Source organism: Mesitornis unicolor, unplaced genomic scaffold (genome assembly GCF_000695765.1).
Source record: "Mesitornis unicolor isolate BGI_N332 unplaced genomic scaffold, ASM69576v1 scaffold38964, whole genome shotgun sequence".
NCBI lineage: Eukaryota > Metazoa > Chordata > Aves > Mesitornithiformes > Mesitornithidae > Mesitornis > Mesitornis unicolor.
This window is the reverse complement of record NW_010182802.1, coordinates 51,987-67,335: the sequence shown is the minus strand read 5'-3', so window position 1 is coordinate 67,335 and position 15,349 is coordinate 51,987. Positions and strand designations below refer to the sequence as shown.

The 15,349-nt window shown below is 40.7% G+C and overlaps 1 protein-coding gene across 1 annotated transcript in view; it reads left to right on the top strand.

Annotated features, from left to right (window-relative positions):
* Nucleotides 1–128: 128 nt before the first annotated feature.
* LOC104540168 (dedicator of cytokinesis protein 7) overlaps nt 129–15,349 on the top strand; it is a gene marked incomplete at both ends in the record, with an annotated part of 66,635 nt that continues 51,414 nt past the window's right edge. The window contains 10 exons of the mRNA XM_010183905.1: nt 129–197; nt 2,812–2,941; nt 3,048–3,260; nt 3,674–3,759; nt 6,260–6,326; nt 7,568–7,717; nt 9,383–9,463; nt 11,109–11,274; nt 11,944–12,086; nt 14,206–14,299. Of these exons, the coding sequence (XP_010182207.1) occupies nt 129–197; nt 2,812–2,941; nt 3,048–3,260; nt 3,674–3,759; nt 6,260–6,326; nt 7,568–7,717; nt 9,383–9,463; nt 11,109–11,274; nt 11,944–12,086; nt 14,206–14,299 (1,199 nt within the window). The remainder of the gene's footprint in view (nt 198–2,811; nt 2,942–3,047; nt 3,261–3,673; nt 3,760–6,259; nt 6,327–7,567; nt 7,718–9,382; nt 9,464–11,108; nt 11,275–11,943; nt 12,087–14,205; nt 14,300–15,349) is intronic.

Here is a 15,349-nt window from a genome sequence, read left to right as displayed (position 1 = left end):
TCCCAGCTTGGTGTCATCAGCAAACTTGTATCTATAGTATCTATAGATATATATATATAGTATCTATATTTAAGAAGTCATTATCATGTCTGTGGTTTTGAAGGTGTTTATTTTTATTCTTTTCACAGCGAGATGGACCCTCACGTGAGGGACTGCGTAAGAAGTTACACGGAAGACTGGGCGATTGTGAACAGAAAGTGAGTTCCCCTGTGGGATTTGTCAGCTTGATTTCATATTTAAATTTTTGCAGGATGGCTAGCTGCTATGAGTAGACTCAAAAAATATTGTCCTGGCTATTGTTTCCATGTGCCCTGGCTTTTAATTGCCCAGCTCAGCTGAACTGATGCTTTGTGTTTAGCTGAAATGATGCTTTGTGTTTTGAAAATTAGATCTTGGATGTCAAAACCCCTTGGGGCATTTTTGAAAATCTAGGCCATTTTTGTTGCTCGTTTGGAATGGTGGAGAAATTAGGGGATGCGAACAAGTAAAATTACTTTCAGCATTTGTCTCTTTCTTGGTTCCATGTGTTTTTAGCTCTTTTTAGAAAGAAATTGCATTAATGTTGTAACAATGTAAGATTTATGTGCGGGCAAAACGACCTAATAGATAAGGTGCTCTCTGCAACATTCATTTGTTCCCAAAAAGACTTTGAGAAAGTATGTAATTTAAACAAATAATTGTTAATATTTGGACTATCACATTTACCCTATGAGCTAACAGTTTAGAGAATGTGTGTGCATTGATTAATTTATGCAGATTAGCAGGAAGGTTTCTGAGTAGCTTCACTTGGAACATACACTCTCTCGGGTGATTGAAAGTCTGATGACTTGAAGAGCTCCTGTCAGGGAGTAAGTGATCCATGTGATGTGCATCACCTACAAATGACTTGACGACAGCTACAGCTCTGCCCTTCTGGCGGTTGCTACAATTCACTGATTTAATGTTGGGATGCTGGAGATATGCTTTGCAGTGCTAAGATGACCTAATAAAAATCTGGTTTGTAATCTCATACCAAAAAAAATCAACCCAGAAAGAAACCCGAGAGAGAGAGATACACTTTATTAACTCCCAGCTTTTCAGGACAGAGTCTAGAAGGCGCAGTAGGCTTGGACGCTGTGACCAAGCACACCTCATGGTTTCTCAGCAACTTTCACTGCTATCTGAAATACCTGGCTGTGATTCCCACACTGAGGAGGTTTCATTGGAGATGGTAGGGCTTTCTGTCCTGTACAGATCAGCTGCAGGTTGCATTCGTGTCAGGGAAGGCATGAAGCTAAAGACATCAGAGTTGCCTGCGTGGGTTGAAGATGCGTTGAGCGATTGTTGAACTGCAGTCAGAGGGTTTTTTGCCCCTTCAGCACCTGCATAAACATTCATAGCAGTTTTTACTTGGATCAAATCGTGGCGGTGGACTGAGGAGGAACAGAAGGGTTACTGCTGGAGCAGGGGAAGACACCAAAAGCCTGGCCAGGAAGGATTGCGTTGTTTTTCAAGTAAGGATGGTAACAGGTTTTCTTAATCCATCCTACTGGATGGTTATAAGTGCTTTGGCTAGCTCTGGGGGCACAAAATCCAGCTCTTCTAGCTTTAGAAGAACACGGCTTCTCATGTACCATCCTTCTCTCTCCTCCACCCCAGGGGAAGTAGTCTTTATTTCAGTCTCTGTCTATAGTTTTTTGTAACCAAAATGGTTGTGGGGCCAGACAAATCCATCCATTCAGTGATTACGTGAATGGTCTTGGGAAAGGTAATTAAGGTTTTTTTTCACTGGCCTGAAAAAAACAATAACATATTCTTATTTCAACTTTATGGTGTAATTTCTGCATGCTGTATGGTGACAGTGATCACAGGCACCCCTGAAGTCGGGTCTGATTTAGAATGAATTTATGCTTGTTGATGGGGCTGTGATTGAAATGCAGACGCTTAGGTGAGGATTATACAGATAGTTCAGCTCTCAGAAATAATAACCTAGCAAGGAAAATGCTTTCCCCCTTTTTCTCCTCCCCTTCGTTATTCACTGCTAGCACGTCCATGGTTTTCTCGTGTCCATGCATCCTTTTCTGGTAACTTCAGTAACAGGGCAATTAATTCTACATGTGACCCCAGCACTACTTTAGGAACTGACTTAGTGTATATTGTACAGAGACTGTGGCTCTGGCCATATGAAGGTGTAAATATAGACATAGTGCCATTTGGTATCCAGAAATTTGTTAGTCAAGGAGATGTGATCTTGTCAGCAACAGTAGACAGACTGTTTATTAGCAAGTGCCCTTACATCCTGGAAAGCTCTGAAGGACTCGATTCTGCTTGTAAAGATGCTCTAGGAAGATGCTCATTTTAATTGGGGTTGGAAAGTCATCCATTTTCCAGAGGTGCTCAGGCCTTCGGCGCTTCATGCGGTCCTACCTGAAGGTGATGCTCTGGCTTTAAAGGTGTTAATGCTGTCTGCTCTGAGTCAGTTCTTGCTCCAGAAGAACCACTGGCCTTCCAGCCCCACATTCTTGGCCTGTTTTAAGCTTGGCATCACAGTCACACACTTCATGAAGACCTTAATTGGCCATTGATAATACTTCTTTTGACATCACCCAGGGTTGCTTTACAGTTGAACAGAGTCACATTGTAGTACTGGAATACTGGTTGTTGGATGATGACCCAGCTACAGTGAAGGGTGACTGGAAATACTGTTTGCAGAGAGCAGTTCATGCTTTGAGAGGACCCACGCTGATAATACATGTTTGTTCTGTGATTCTGCTTCTGGGTTTGTGGTCGAAAAGGATGCTCAGAATGCATTTGTAACACATTTGTTTTCAGATATCACAAGCTGGGAACTGGATTTAACCCCAACACCTTAGACAAACAGAAGGAGAGGCAAAAGGGGCTCCCCAAACAGATATTTGAGTCTGATGAAGCTCCAGATGGCAACAGTTACCAGGATGAACAAGTAATGTACCTTTAAAACCTTGCTACATAAAACCTAATTTATAGTCGCATTTTAAAAGTGCAGTCCCTTTCCCATTATAAGTTGCTTTTAATTTGTTGAATCTCAGGATGACCTTAAACGCCGCTCAATGTCGATTGACGATACTCCCCGGGGAAGCTGGGCCTGCAGTATTTTTGATCTGAAGAACTCCCTTCCAGATGCCCTTCTCCCAAACCTGCTGGACCGAACCCCAAATGAAGAGATCGACCACCACAACGAAGACCAGCGGAAGTCCAGTAGGCATAAGGAGCTTTTTGCACTACATCCAGCACCAGATGAGGTATTTTTATGTACATGTGGGTGAGACTGAAAAAGTGAAGGATATAGGGAATGCGAAAATTGTCAGTCTGCTACAGATTTAAAGGAGTTAAGATCACCTGTGTTTAATATCCATGAGAGCTGTAGCTATTTTGCAGGTCGTGTGTTTTTCAGCGTATTGTCTCGCCATAAATATTACTTTCTGAAGATTGGTTTTCCTTTATGGTTATGCAATCCTCTATGATGTAGAAACATCAAAGGGATTTAATTTAGTATATTTATAGCTGCTGATGAATGTAACATGCTAGTGAGTCTCAGATTAAATTCATGCTAGCATCTTGAAAAAAAAGTGATACGTATGTTTGCTTCATAATGGTGTTAGTGGTTTGTACATGCGTCGTATTTCTAAATTGCTGTTCCTGTGATGAATTTCAGGAGGAGCCTATAGAACGACTTAGTGTCCCTGAAGTACCCAAAGAACACTTTGGCCAAAGACTCCTTGTGAAGTGTTTGTCCCTTAAGTAAGTATCACTGCATTACAGAAACTGAGAATTTAAATCTGCTGTTGTGTCCACGTGCGTGTGTAATAACTCTCCTGCCTCGTTGATTACCCTTGAAGGAGCTTAAAAGTTTGTTCTGTAAAGGATGAGTTACACAGTACTGTGCATCAGGCAGTTTTATCTTCAAGACTTTCTCTCGTGGTGTGACACAGAAAGCATTCACCTTCCCCAGCTTTTCTTTGCGTTGCTTTTGAGCCAGTCTGTAGCTGTAGCTGCTCCATGTTACCAGTATGCACGCATCACTGTGCTCATTCAGGGCTCTGAAGCTCGTCAGTCGCTGGTGGTCAGCTCTGTAACAAGAGGGGCAAAATAAATATATATATATAAAATACTTAAGCCTTAAAACATAAGGCAACCAAAGATTTGCCGAAGTTTAGGCTCAACAACCTTGACTGTGTCCCTTTAAGAGTGAAGACTTTATATACTTAGCAAGCATTAACAGGAGGAATAGAAACCTGTTAAACAAGTTTAATGAAGTGGAGCTCCTGAATATAGGGTTACCTGCAGCTGGTTCATTGCCTATAACTCTTCTCTAATAACACAAGGTAAAATTTTACTGTTATTCCCTTGGAGAAATAAAGTACAAAACTGATTTTCCACACTGCTGTATTCATCTTCTGTGTCCTCAGTTAGGTCAACCCTTCTTATTAGAGAGCTCCAGTTAGACTACATTGCGGCTCATAACTGAGATATATGTGTGGGACATATCTCCTGCTCGTAGAGTACTCCAGGACCTAATATAGCCATAGAGATGAACTGATTTTGCAGCCTTTTATGAACTGGAACAACATAATATGCAGTAGCAGTGGAGCTTCCTCTCCAAAGGATGGTGCCTTTAGCATAAATAAGTTAGATGCTGGAAATTAATGATTTCTGCTATTTAAACATCTCTTACCAACTGTAAATTTAGAGCAAATCTGCCCAAGTACACGCTCCTCTGTGTACCATAGTAATCTCTGAAACTGTACTTGCAGTTGTAACAGTGAGCATCCAAGATCGTGCTGTCTTAGTGGCACAGAAAGAAGTATTTTGTCTCTTCCTCAGGGAGAAAGCGAATTTAATTTTTAGGTTAATCTCACCTTTGCTGTAAAACGAGAGAAAATACCTTTTTGATGGCGCTGTCCTGTATGTTGTCCTCCCTCTTGGCACAAAATGTTCCAGAGCTGAGAGCTCTGTGCAAGGACCAGGTGCGTGGGGGTATCCCACCGTGGGCTGGGCTTTCATTTCATGGGGAGGCTGTGTAGACAGGAGAATGGCATTTCAGCCCCTGCTCGCTTTGGTGTAGGGACAGGTTTTGAATCTTTCTTAAATTCTTTAACTTCCCAGGTGATTTAACAGTAAGTTTAGCTCTGTTTGGTAGGTTAATATTGTTGCTGGAAGTGTTTCAGTTAGCATAAATACTCGGTAACAGTTGCTCTGAAAAACTGACACCTTTCTGAGAGAGTTTTTGGGATACTGGTATTTTCTGCCAGAATTTAGGTGTTGAAAATTGCCAAAAGAGCTGTCCCTGACTCTCCAGAGGAGGGAGCTTTCTGGTCAGTGGTGCTCAGAGGAGCAGTTGGCCATTTAGCCTTATCAACAGGTCAGTGTAGTATATTAGTGCATAGGACAGCTTCTCAGGGTCATAGAGTCATAGAATCACAGAATGGTTTAGGTTGGAAGGGACCTTAAAGCTCATCCAGTCCAACTCCTGCCATGGGCAGGGACACCTCCACCATCCCAGGCTGCTCCAGGCCCCGTCCAACCTGGCCTTGGGCACTGCCAGGGAGGGGGGCACCCACAACTTCCCTGGACAACCTGGGCCAGGGCCTCACCACCCTCAGAGGGAAGAATTTCTTCCTAATATCCAGTCTAAATCTCCCCCTCTTCCAGTTTAAAACCATTCCCCCTCGTTCTATTGCTACCTGCTCTTGTAAAAAGTCCCTCCCCAGCTCTCCTGTAGGACCCCTTCAGGAACTGACAGGCCGCAATAAGCTCCCCCCAGAGCCTTCTCTTCTCCAGGCTGAACAGCCCCAACTCTCTCAGCCGGTCCTCGTAGGGGAGGTGATCAGAGGAGCTGAGTGGTCCAGCACTCGCAATTAGTAATTCCTCTCCCTTTAAGGAAGCTATTAGGTTGCTTTGCTTAGCTTTCAAACAGCACTTGAAGAAGATAAAAGCATTTCTAGAAGTGTGCTTTATGTCCTGTCCCAACCTTTCTGTCGGGTCAGTGAGTTGAAATGGCTCTTAGAAGGTCCAGGGCGCACCAATGTGTGTCCTGGTGGAAGGGAGCAGGGCCAAAGTGGGAAAAACTAGGGAGCAAGCCCTCCCTTTCCAGCAGGGGTAAGGCAGGGGTTGGCTTCGCTGTTCCTGACATCTCAGCTGAACAGTGGTCACCTTTCCCAGGAAGGATTTGGGGAGAGCATAAGAGAGTCTGTCTTAGAGAATGCAAGTCAACTGACGTTATGTGTTTGTTTCTTCCAAGGTTTGAAATAGAAATTGAGCCCATTTTTGCAAGCTTGGCTTTATACGATGTTAAAGAAAAGAAAAAGGTAGGTTTTTAATTATTTGAGTGATGACATTTCCACCGAAGCATTAGAAACCTGTATTTAAAAAAAAGAATGAAGGGATTAATTCTGGAAACAAACCTTTATGAAGACAGTGACATACTGGTGGTTGAAAGAATGATAAAGGCATTTCATGAACCATCTTGTGCGTTCTTCTGCTGCTTAGTAAAGCAGTTGAAGTATAACCACTTTTCTAAAAATATTATCTAATATGTGAGTGCCTGAAATCAGAATATATATAGTCCAATCTTGGCTTTCAGAAGTCTCTTCCCCAGAGAGAGCTTAAGTAACTGTAACCTTTTATTTAGATTAAGTTTTTATGACTTTCTTAATCTCCTTTTTGTGATTCAGCATGGTGTGTGTCCGAGTAACATTTTAATAATGCACAAGGAAGTCATACATGCTAAAACTGCTGAAATCAAAACAAAACTGAGGAGTCTTTTCAAGACCTAAGTTACTGGAAATGCAAAACATCTTTATTCCCCTATTTATGTTCCGTATTTAATATTTGAAGAGTCCCTTAGTTTTCCTAATTCAAGATATTAGCAGTAGTAGGGAGAAAAATGTTAAAAATATGCATTTTGACATTTATCTCTTTAAGACTTGAATTTAATGCATTGAGTTTTAAGTTATGTAGATGAGAGTGTGTGGAATATTATGTGAACTTTGTTTAATATTTAAATCACATTTCATAAGCCAATTTTATCATCTCATTACTCCATTTTTTTTTCTCTTAACGTAGTAAGTTCTTTAGTGACCTCTGGTGTTGATAACCAGCTCACATTCCTTTGGGCTTTGAAGCCTTGATGCAGTCGAGGGTTTGGTGTTTTGGGGTAGAAAGCTCCTTGTCTGTCTTTCAAGATGTGTTCTTCTTTCTTTTTTCTTTAAATTATCTTAAATATTTTTTATATTGATGCTTTGATATTTTCAATTGAGATAGCAAGTGTGACTCGTAGTCCTGTGATGGAACTACGTATCTTACAGGAGCTGGAGGGAATTTCATAGGTAATGTGTATTATTTGCCCCATTTCCTTTCTCCTTTCCCACTGTCCTGCCTTCATTTCTTAATGAAAAGGCTTTCTCTTTTCCTTTTTATACATGGTTTGAAAAGAGGCTCTACTGGTCATTTTTCACTTCTGTTTTGAAATTGTCTGTTGTGTTCATGAAGAGTTTACCAAAAATAAAAAGTATAATTAATGCTTGAAGCTACCCAATTTCTTCCTTAGATTTCAGAAAATTTCTACTTTGATTTAAACTCTGAACAAATGAAGGGAATGCTTCGTCCTCATGTCCCCCCTGCTGCTATATCCACGCTCGCCAGATCTGCCATCTTTTCTATCACTTATCCCTCTCAAGATGTCTTTCTGGTAATAAAGGTAAGAAATGCCAGAGAAATGTAAATGGTCTCTTGTTTTCTATTTAAAATAAAATATAAACAAGTCTGGCTAAGTAGCTGACTTCTTATTTACATTCAGAGAGCAGAATTCTGTTCTCAAAAGCAGCAACACCAGCACCATAGAAGTCTGTTTTATTTCAGATTGTCTCACTTGGCGCATTACATTCCTTTGTAACTCTTCAGTGGAGATGCGTGGTGGTATATTACTGAAAAACTGAAAGGAGCACAAAAGCTTGCTTGATATAGAGCAGCTTTCTGGGGCTTGACCTTGGTTTTCATTTCAAACAATGTGCTGACTCCTTAAGATGATAGATAAAAGAGTGATTTAAAAATATATATTGATCTGAATCTCATTTCAAAAATGATATATGCCCTTAAGCCACATTTTCAAATGCCTTTAAGAATTGAAATTGCTAAGAGACTGAGATCCGTAACTGAAATAAAATGCCACATTGGTCACTCCTGGAATAAAGTATACAAAGTTATTTTCGCTTCTTTCATTTGCTTCAATGAGTGCACAAATGTTAGTAGTTCCGATTGGCATTTGAATCAGGGTTATTTTTTGGCTGGTTTTCTGCATAAAAATAATCCTATTGTAAAAAGAGTTCAGTCCATGCTTTCAGTTTGCAGGCAGTGGTTACATTGCCTGCTCACTGATTCTGTGTTTTGGGAACTCTGTTGACTGAGATTTGTGCAAGTTCTTCATGAAATTCTTCTTACATGAAGAATAAGCTTTTGAAAATTAATTAAGGCTTTGTAGCATGACAAAACAGTCCCAACGAGAATAAGGCTTTCTGTAGCATTGGAGCATCTTCTGATCTCCAGGTTTTGGCATGATTCTCTGAATTCCTTCTAAAAATCATGTTCTGCCTGTGCACACATATTTATTCTGATTTTTCCAGGTTATGAGGAAGAGAGAACCCCATGTTTATGAGATGTGAAAGAGCTTGTGACTGCACACTAGTGCTTGTAAAACCAGTGATCCAAGAGGAGCTGGGGGCTTGGGTGATTTTTTTGACTTGGTGATGAGAAGGATATAGTGAGGGATAAATAAGGTGAATGCACAGCATGCCTTACTGGGTGAATTTTCACATGGTCTTATTCACGTGAGTGTTCAGCAGTTTTGTGTTTGAGAGGCATCAGCTTACTTGGAGACTTCAGAAGCAAGCATCTGCTCTTTGACTGTCAAATTTGAATTATTTGATGTTTTCACTCTCTGATTTGAAAACACATTTAAAGCAGTGCTTGTTTCAGCTGAGTGCATCCGAGTCATCTTTTTGTGGTGCTGCAATAGTTCCTCAATATGAAGAACAGAATTAAGAACAGAATTTTTAAAATGGTGATGCTGCAGACAGTGTAAGCTGCCTTTAAGATCTTAAAAATGAGCAGGAAGTGGCTCTAGAGCAGATGAAACCAAAGTGAAGTGGTATATGTTCCCTTTGAACCTATATTTTACACTTGTGCTTCAGTTATAGCTGGAGATCTGGGAACTTAATGGTTCTAATGACCTGAGTGCGGTGTTTGTTTCCAAAGGGAAATCAAGCTTTAACTCCTTTGAAAGAATGTTTTTCCTTCCTAGTGTTTGTTTAATTTAACAATCCTTGCTGGGTACATGTCCTTATAATGGTTCATTTTCCCTTCTCAGCTGGAAAAAGTGTTACAGCAGGGAGATATTGGGGAGTGTGCAGAGCCTTATATGATTTTTAAAGAATCTGATGCAGCAAAGGTAAGAATTTTTTTATGTTTTGGTTAAATTTGGCTACAAACGCTCTAAGACATTTTGTCACTAACAAATTAAACATACATTATTTTCTTTTACCTTGGACTTAATAGCCATTGATAGTGTTCCTCTTGTTAAAAGGTTAATTTTTAATGAAGAATCTAGTCAAATTTTAAAGGCCAAAGAAGAGTCAAAGACCCCTGAATCTTGATGCCTGGTTGGGGTGGAGTAGTTAAAGGTCACCAGTTTTTGTGGCTGCTGGGGGAGATGGGTGATTAACATCAAGCTCAGTCATCTGTGATTCCCCGTCCCAAAGGATCAGCTGTGTGCTCATAGCTGGGTCAAGTGAAGGCAGCCTTTGACGTGAATTTGCAGGAAAATGTCAATTTTTCCATTGCTTCTGCAGCTTAACCCCATCACAGCACCTTTGCCTCCCTCTAGGATGGTTTGGAAGTGGATGAAATGTGTTAACAGGAGATTCTCCACCAGGCCTGGTTTTGAATTGCAGTGCATTTGCTGAGGGTTTCTTTCTGCTATTTTCTGCTGATTTTTCTTTTTCCTAATGTTGTACAGAAAGGCCACACTCAACAGCAGGACAAAGCTGTCTTTTTTATATATATAGTAAGGGTAGATTTAAAATTTTATACTTTAGTGTTTGGACATTAACAATGGCCCTTTAACTCCTGCCTTCAGCAGTTTGGGGATTGTCCCCCACAGAGCAGTGGATGGCATGGACCTGCCCCATTTTGACCAATTCTTTGTCTTTCCTGCATACATTTAAATGCAGCCTGTTTCCTTTTAAAATTTTTTAAAAATATATATTTTTATCTGAAAAATTAATGTTTTTATCTGTCTTTACATCACTGCATCACAGTATGAAAACCAGGTATCTTTCACCTCAAGTGTATAGGTAACAAAAGTAAAAAACTACGTTTTCCATGATTAAGAAGTTGATGTGTGCCTAGGTGAAATTTTGGCATTAGAATTGCAGGGTGCTTGGAAATGCAGGTGAAAAGGTGATTTTTGAAGGTCTCTTTCCCAGCAAAGTGCATAAGCATGGCCTGAACTAGAAGGATGTGAGCGGCAGAGCGCTCTGTTGTTATCCAGCCCCTGGCTGGGGACTTCTTAAAAGCCTGTAGGTAACAACCTTTCTAGAACAAAATAATTGCCCTTTAATATGCAGAATTATGGGAAAATCTTCTCTTATTACTTTTTTTCCCCTCAATAAAATGAGTGTGATACAGCTTATTTGAGGAGTGTTTTCAGTTCCCCATGCAACTCCAGGCTATCTGAGCAGCTGCTGCGTAAAATCCCATTAAGAACAGCCGTTTCAGACTTCACAGAGTGAGATTCGGCTTTTCCTGAAAGGGCAGCGGGCAGATGAGCTCACTGGGGTTTGACAGGCTATTCGGGAGGCTCAAGAGCATGAAGGCAGCCGCTCTGGCTAGCGGGCTGTCCTGTGTTGGCCCAGTGGCATTTTTATGAAATCTGATCGCCTGGCACTTAGGGAACCTCCTCTAGAAGGTGCTGTTGAAGCACAAAAACATTACAAGTTAGAAAAGTACCACTTTTACTTCCTCATTTTGCTAAATGAACCTTTGTTCCTATTTGTTCCCCTTTTGATCTCTTGGATTGAATGTTTTCTTCACAGAATAAAGAAAAGCTGGAAAAACTGAAATGCCAGGCAGAACAGTTTTGCCACAGGCTGGGCAAATACCGGATGCCTTTTGCCTGGACAGCCATTCACTTAATGAACATTGTGAGCAGCGCGGGAAGTTTGGAAAGAGACTCCACAGAAGTTGAAGTTGGCACAGGAGGTACAGTATCCCATTTGCATCGGGGAGTGCGGACTAATCCAGAGTTTACTGAAGTCCTAATTCATGCCCTGTTTCTGCCATTACTCTTTTTATCGCTTTCCACCCCCTGCCCTAGGCCTTCTGGTAGTCTTGGGTCATGGTTGAAATAAACCAGAAAAGTCCATGATAACAAATGGATTTATCTTTCAAGGATTTTACAAGCAAACCATCTGTTATATTATTTAAAACCGGGCTTCTAAGACTGAGAGAGCGTTACAGGCTGATGAACATTTTCCAAAGGAGTGGATTAATCTTTGTGAACCACACAGCTCATCTGAAACTGCTCTTCAGCATCCCCAAAACTGCCAACTTCATCATCTTTCAGAGCAAGAGAAATCCATAAATCTCCACACGATGAAGACTTTTATAATAGCAGTAAGGCGCTGGGGTGAGGTTGCTGTGAGAGGAGCAGAAGTAGTCAGCTGTGCTTCATAGCCTCCTGATGCCTCAGGAGTGTGATTGCCTTAGCATAACCACCTCTTCTATCACGCTTATTGCATAATTTCCAACAGCAGCAGCTATCTTCTTGGATAGAAAATCCTGGTTGGAACAAAAAGTAGGCTCTTGGACCGTTGGTTTTCTTTTTTTATAATTCCTTTTTATTTATTAACCTCTTTTTATTTCTTGAAGAACGTAAAGGGTCGTGGTCAGAGAGGCGCAATTCCAGTATTGTCGGGAGGCGTTCGTTAGAGAGGACCACCAGTGGGGATGAGGCTTGCAATCTGACCAGTTTTAGACCAGCTACTCTGACAGTGACCAACTTCTTTAAACAGGTATTGTATGAAGATATCTAATTGAGGAGTTGCTCCTTGGGCAGAGAGATTTGATCATGGGAAGTCAGTTTAAACCAGAATGATTAGTTTGTGATGCTTTCAATGTGTGTAATGTCTGTTCCCTGCTCACGGTATTATCTTTGAACAGCTTGCAGTGGATTTTTTTATATCATGCTCTTAATTCTGCCACAGTTGATTGGTGGATTCTTTCAGTAAGTTTACTGTGAATAATTTCATTAGGGAATTTGAAATTATTACCTGGTTAGAACTTGAATGATAAAGTGTCATTACGGCCTAGCGACTTAACTGCTCTAACTAATGGAACTGGGTCTCCCCAGGAGAACATCAGTTTATTTTGCTCCAGATTATTCTGACATGCATTGGAAAAATCACTGGTCAGCATATTTAGAAAAAGTATATGTATATGCCAAAAAGTATTCCAGATGTTTGTCCTAGCCTAAGAGTTGTATAGCCTTTATCATGATGGTCACTTGACCCCTTTGGTCTCCTTGGGTGATAGAGAATCCCATTGAAACATTGGGATGCTCAGAACCAGGTTCATTAATGTCCTTTGAGGTTGGCACCAGTTCCCTGGACATGTCCAGGGATGCCTGAAAAAACAAAGCATTTAACTTCTGATGCTGCTTTACTTCTTAGCCAGACCTTGAGATTTTCCTGAGAAGCTGTAGAAAACATGATGAAACAAGAACATTTTTAGTAAAGCTTAGAAAATCGTTTCAGTTCATTAATTTTTGCTAAGATTTGCTTAATGCCACATCTGGTTCAGGAAAATTGTTATTTGAATGTCACTTCTGTGTATAAAAAGGGATTGAACAGTGGGCCACCAGATATTTTTTGGACTGATTTCTAGATTATTTGGAATACAAAGATTGAGATTCTATATATTGCAAGTTGGTTAAGCTCTTTTTTTTTTGTTCTGCTTGTTTTGGCTGCATGCCACTTTTACTGTGGGTAGCCATCCAGGGTCAGCTTTTAGTTACAGTAGTGTAAATAAGGAAAAATGTCATTAAGGGCATGAAGTTTTAGTGGTGCAAACCATGTAAGTGGAGGGTGACCCTTGCCTCTGGCGCTCTGTACTTTTGTGAAACTCGGTGTGTCTGAAATTGGGCTCTGGCAATGGTATCTCTGGGCTCTCGGTGGCACAGAGCAGCGCAGGAAGTTCCTTTTACTTGGAAAATGTAGAAAGTAAAACAAGGCAAACAAACATATCATAGCATTGCTAATGCAGCCATTCCACTGACCACGTTCTGCAGCCCTCGTTGCAATATACCCCAGGTTACTAATTAGTAATGATTTACAAAAGGATGTATTTATTTACGTTGTCCAAGTTGTTTTTACCCAACAGCTTTGAAACATCGTTTTATTAATTTGTCCTTTAAAAATTGCCAGAAGTTGATTTAAGATTGTAGGTTTCTAATGTTTCTGTATCTTTTTATTTTTTAAAATCTTTCCTTCCTTTTCTGCCATTGAGTACAATTAATTGAATACTACCCGGGGTTTTTCTCCTTCCATTTGCCCTTTTTTTTTCATAGTTTGAGTTATTACCTTTATTATCAGATATCTTCTGCTTTTGGATAGTTAGAGGGTGGCAGAGTGACATTTTCTGTAATATTTCCAAAATTAATGTAGTTGTGAGCTACTAGAACATGGCAGAAGGAAGACTGACAACAGACTCCTTCCAATTCCCGTTGTTTCTTAACACTTCTCCTGAAAATTAAGACTCTTTTAGGCTCGATCCAAGGAAAAGGTAGAGGAGAAGGAATGAGGATGGCTACCTGAGTGACGGATACTTTTTCAAACTATTAGACTTGCTAAAAAATGGATATTTTGGGGAAATCTTCTACCAGCCATTCGCAGTTTTGAAAAAGATAATATTGATGGGGAGAGAAAAGGTTTTCAATGAGAAGTTCCTGCAGCTGTCAGGATGATTAATAAGGAAAAAGGGAAGGAAAAAGGATGGAGAAATGAACTGTCATTTAGCATGTTAATCTGAACACCTTGTTCTAGGAAGGTACGTTCTGATATCAGAGGAAGGAGACTGTAATTTTGCAGTCCTGAGGGTTGTGTAGGTAACTGTTTTCTTCCCAACATCCCACAGGAGGGCGATCGCCTGAGCGACGAAGATTTGTACAAGTTCCTTGCTGACATGAGACGGCCGTCATCGGTGTTACGGAGATTGAGACCCATCACAGGTATTGAACAAGATCCTTTTGGCTCACATGTATTATGGTATTTGGTCAGTCCTTCCCAGTTCTTATAAGTAAGTAGATGAAGAAACCCTAAGAAGTGATTGCCTACATTCCTGGTAGGCCATGAGCACTGATGATGGCACTTTGGCAGGTTTTTCACTGGCACATGTGACTCCTGTCACACTGAGTATCATCTGTAAGAAGAGGGTGCAAAGCCCTAAACCCAGCAAGGACCAAGAAACCTCTGTTTTCCAGAGTTAAATACCACTCTCTAGCTGAGAGGAGATCTCTCTCCTGGCTCCCACTTGGTTAATAGAAACAGCCTCCACCTCTGTTTGAGAAAGGAAAATAAAAACGCTGGCACACAGCAGTGAAACATCACTGGTCCCTGACCTGTGCTATTCCTGACAATATTTACTTAAAATTCTCCAGTGACAGCAATCCTACCGCTTCCTGAGATCATCTCTCCCAGCACTCAGCTGTCCTTGCAGTGAGGTTTGGTATTAAGAAAACTTTGCAAAATTATCATGCTGCAAATTAATCTGATTATGGTCTGTCATGCTCTCGGGGCAGTTATCACAACCTTTCAAGTCCTTGAATGCTGTTACTACTTCACTCTTATTTGCCTCTGTTTTGTAGCCTAACCAATCTCAGGTTTTTTCAGTCCTTCCTCAAAGGGAAGGGATTTTGAATAGGATTTTGAAATTGCTTGTGGTTTTGTTATTCTCTGCTAGAGCACAGTGCTGTAAACGGGCTATGCTGCTCCTTTTAAGACCTCATGACAAGCAAAGCAGAGGGATTTGTCTCCAGTGTCTTGCACATGACACCACACTAACACATTTCAGGATGGTTGTACCTTTATTCTGGACCTTGATGTAGTGTCACTGCTGTCACCCAGCCCTTTTCTACGAAACTGATCCATGCCATTTATTTTTTTAAATGCTTCTATGTTTGGCTTCTCCTTCTTAATGCAAGTCCTTTGCTCTTTCTTATGTTTCACCTTAGTCACCTAATGCCATTTCTCCACCTCTCCCATCTTCCAGATTTTTAGTC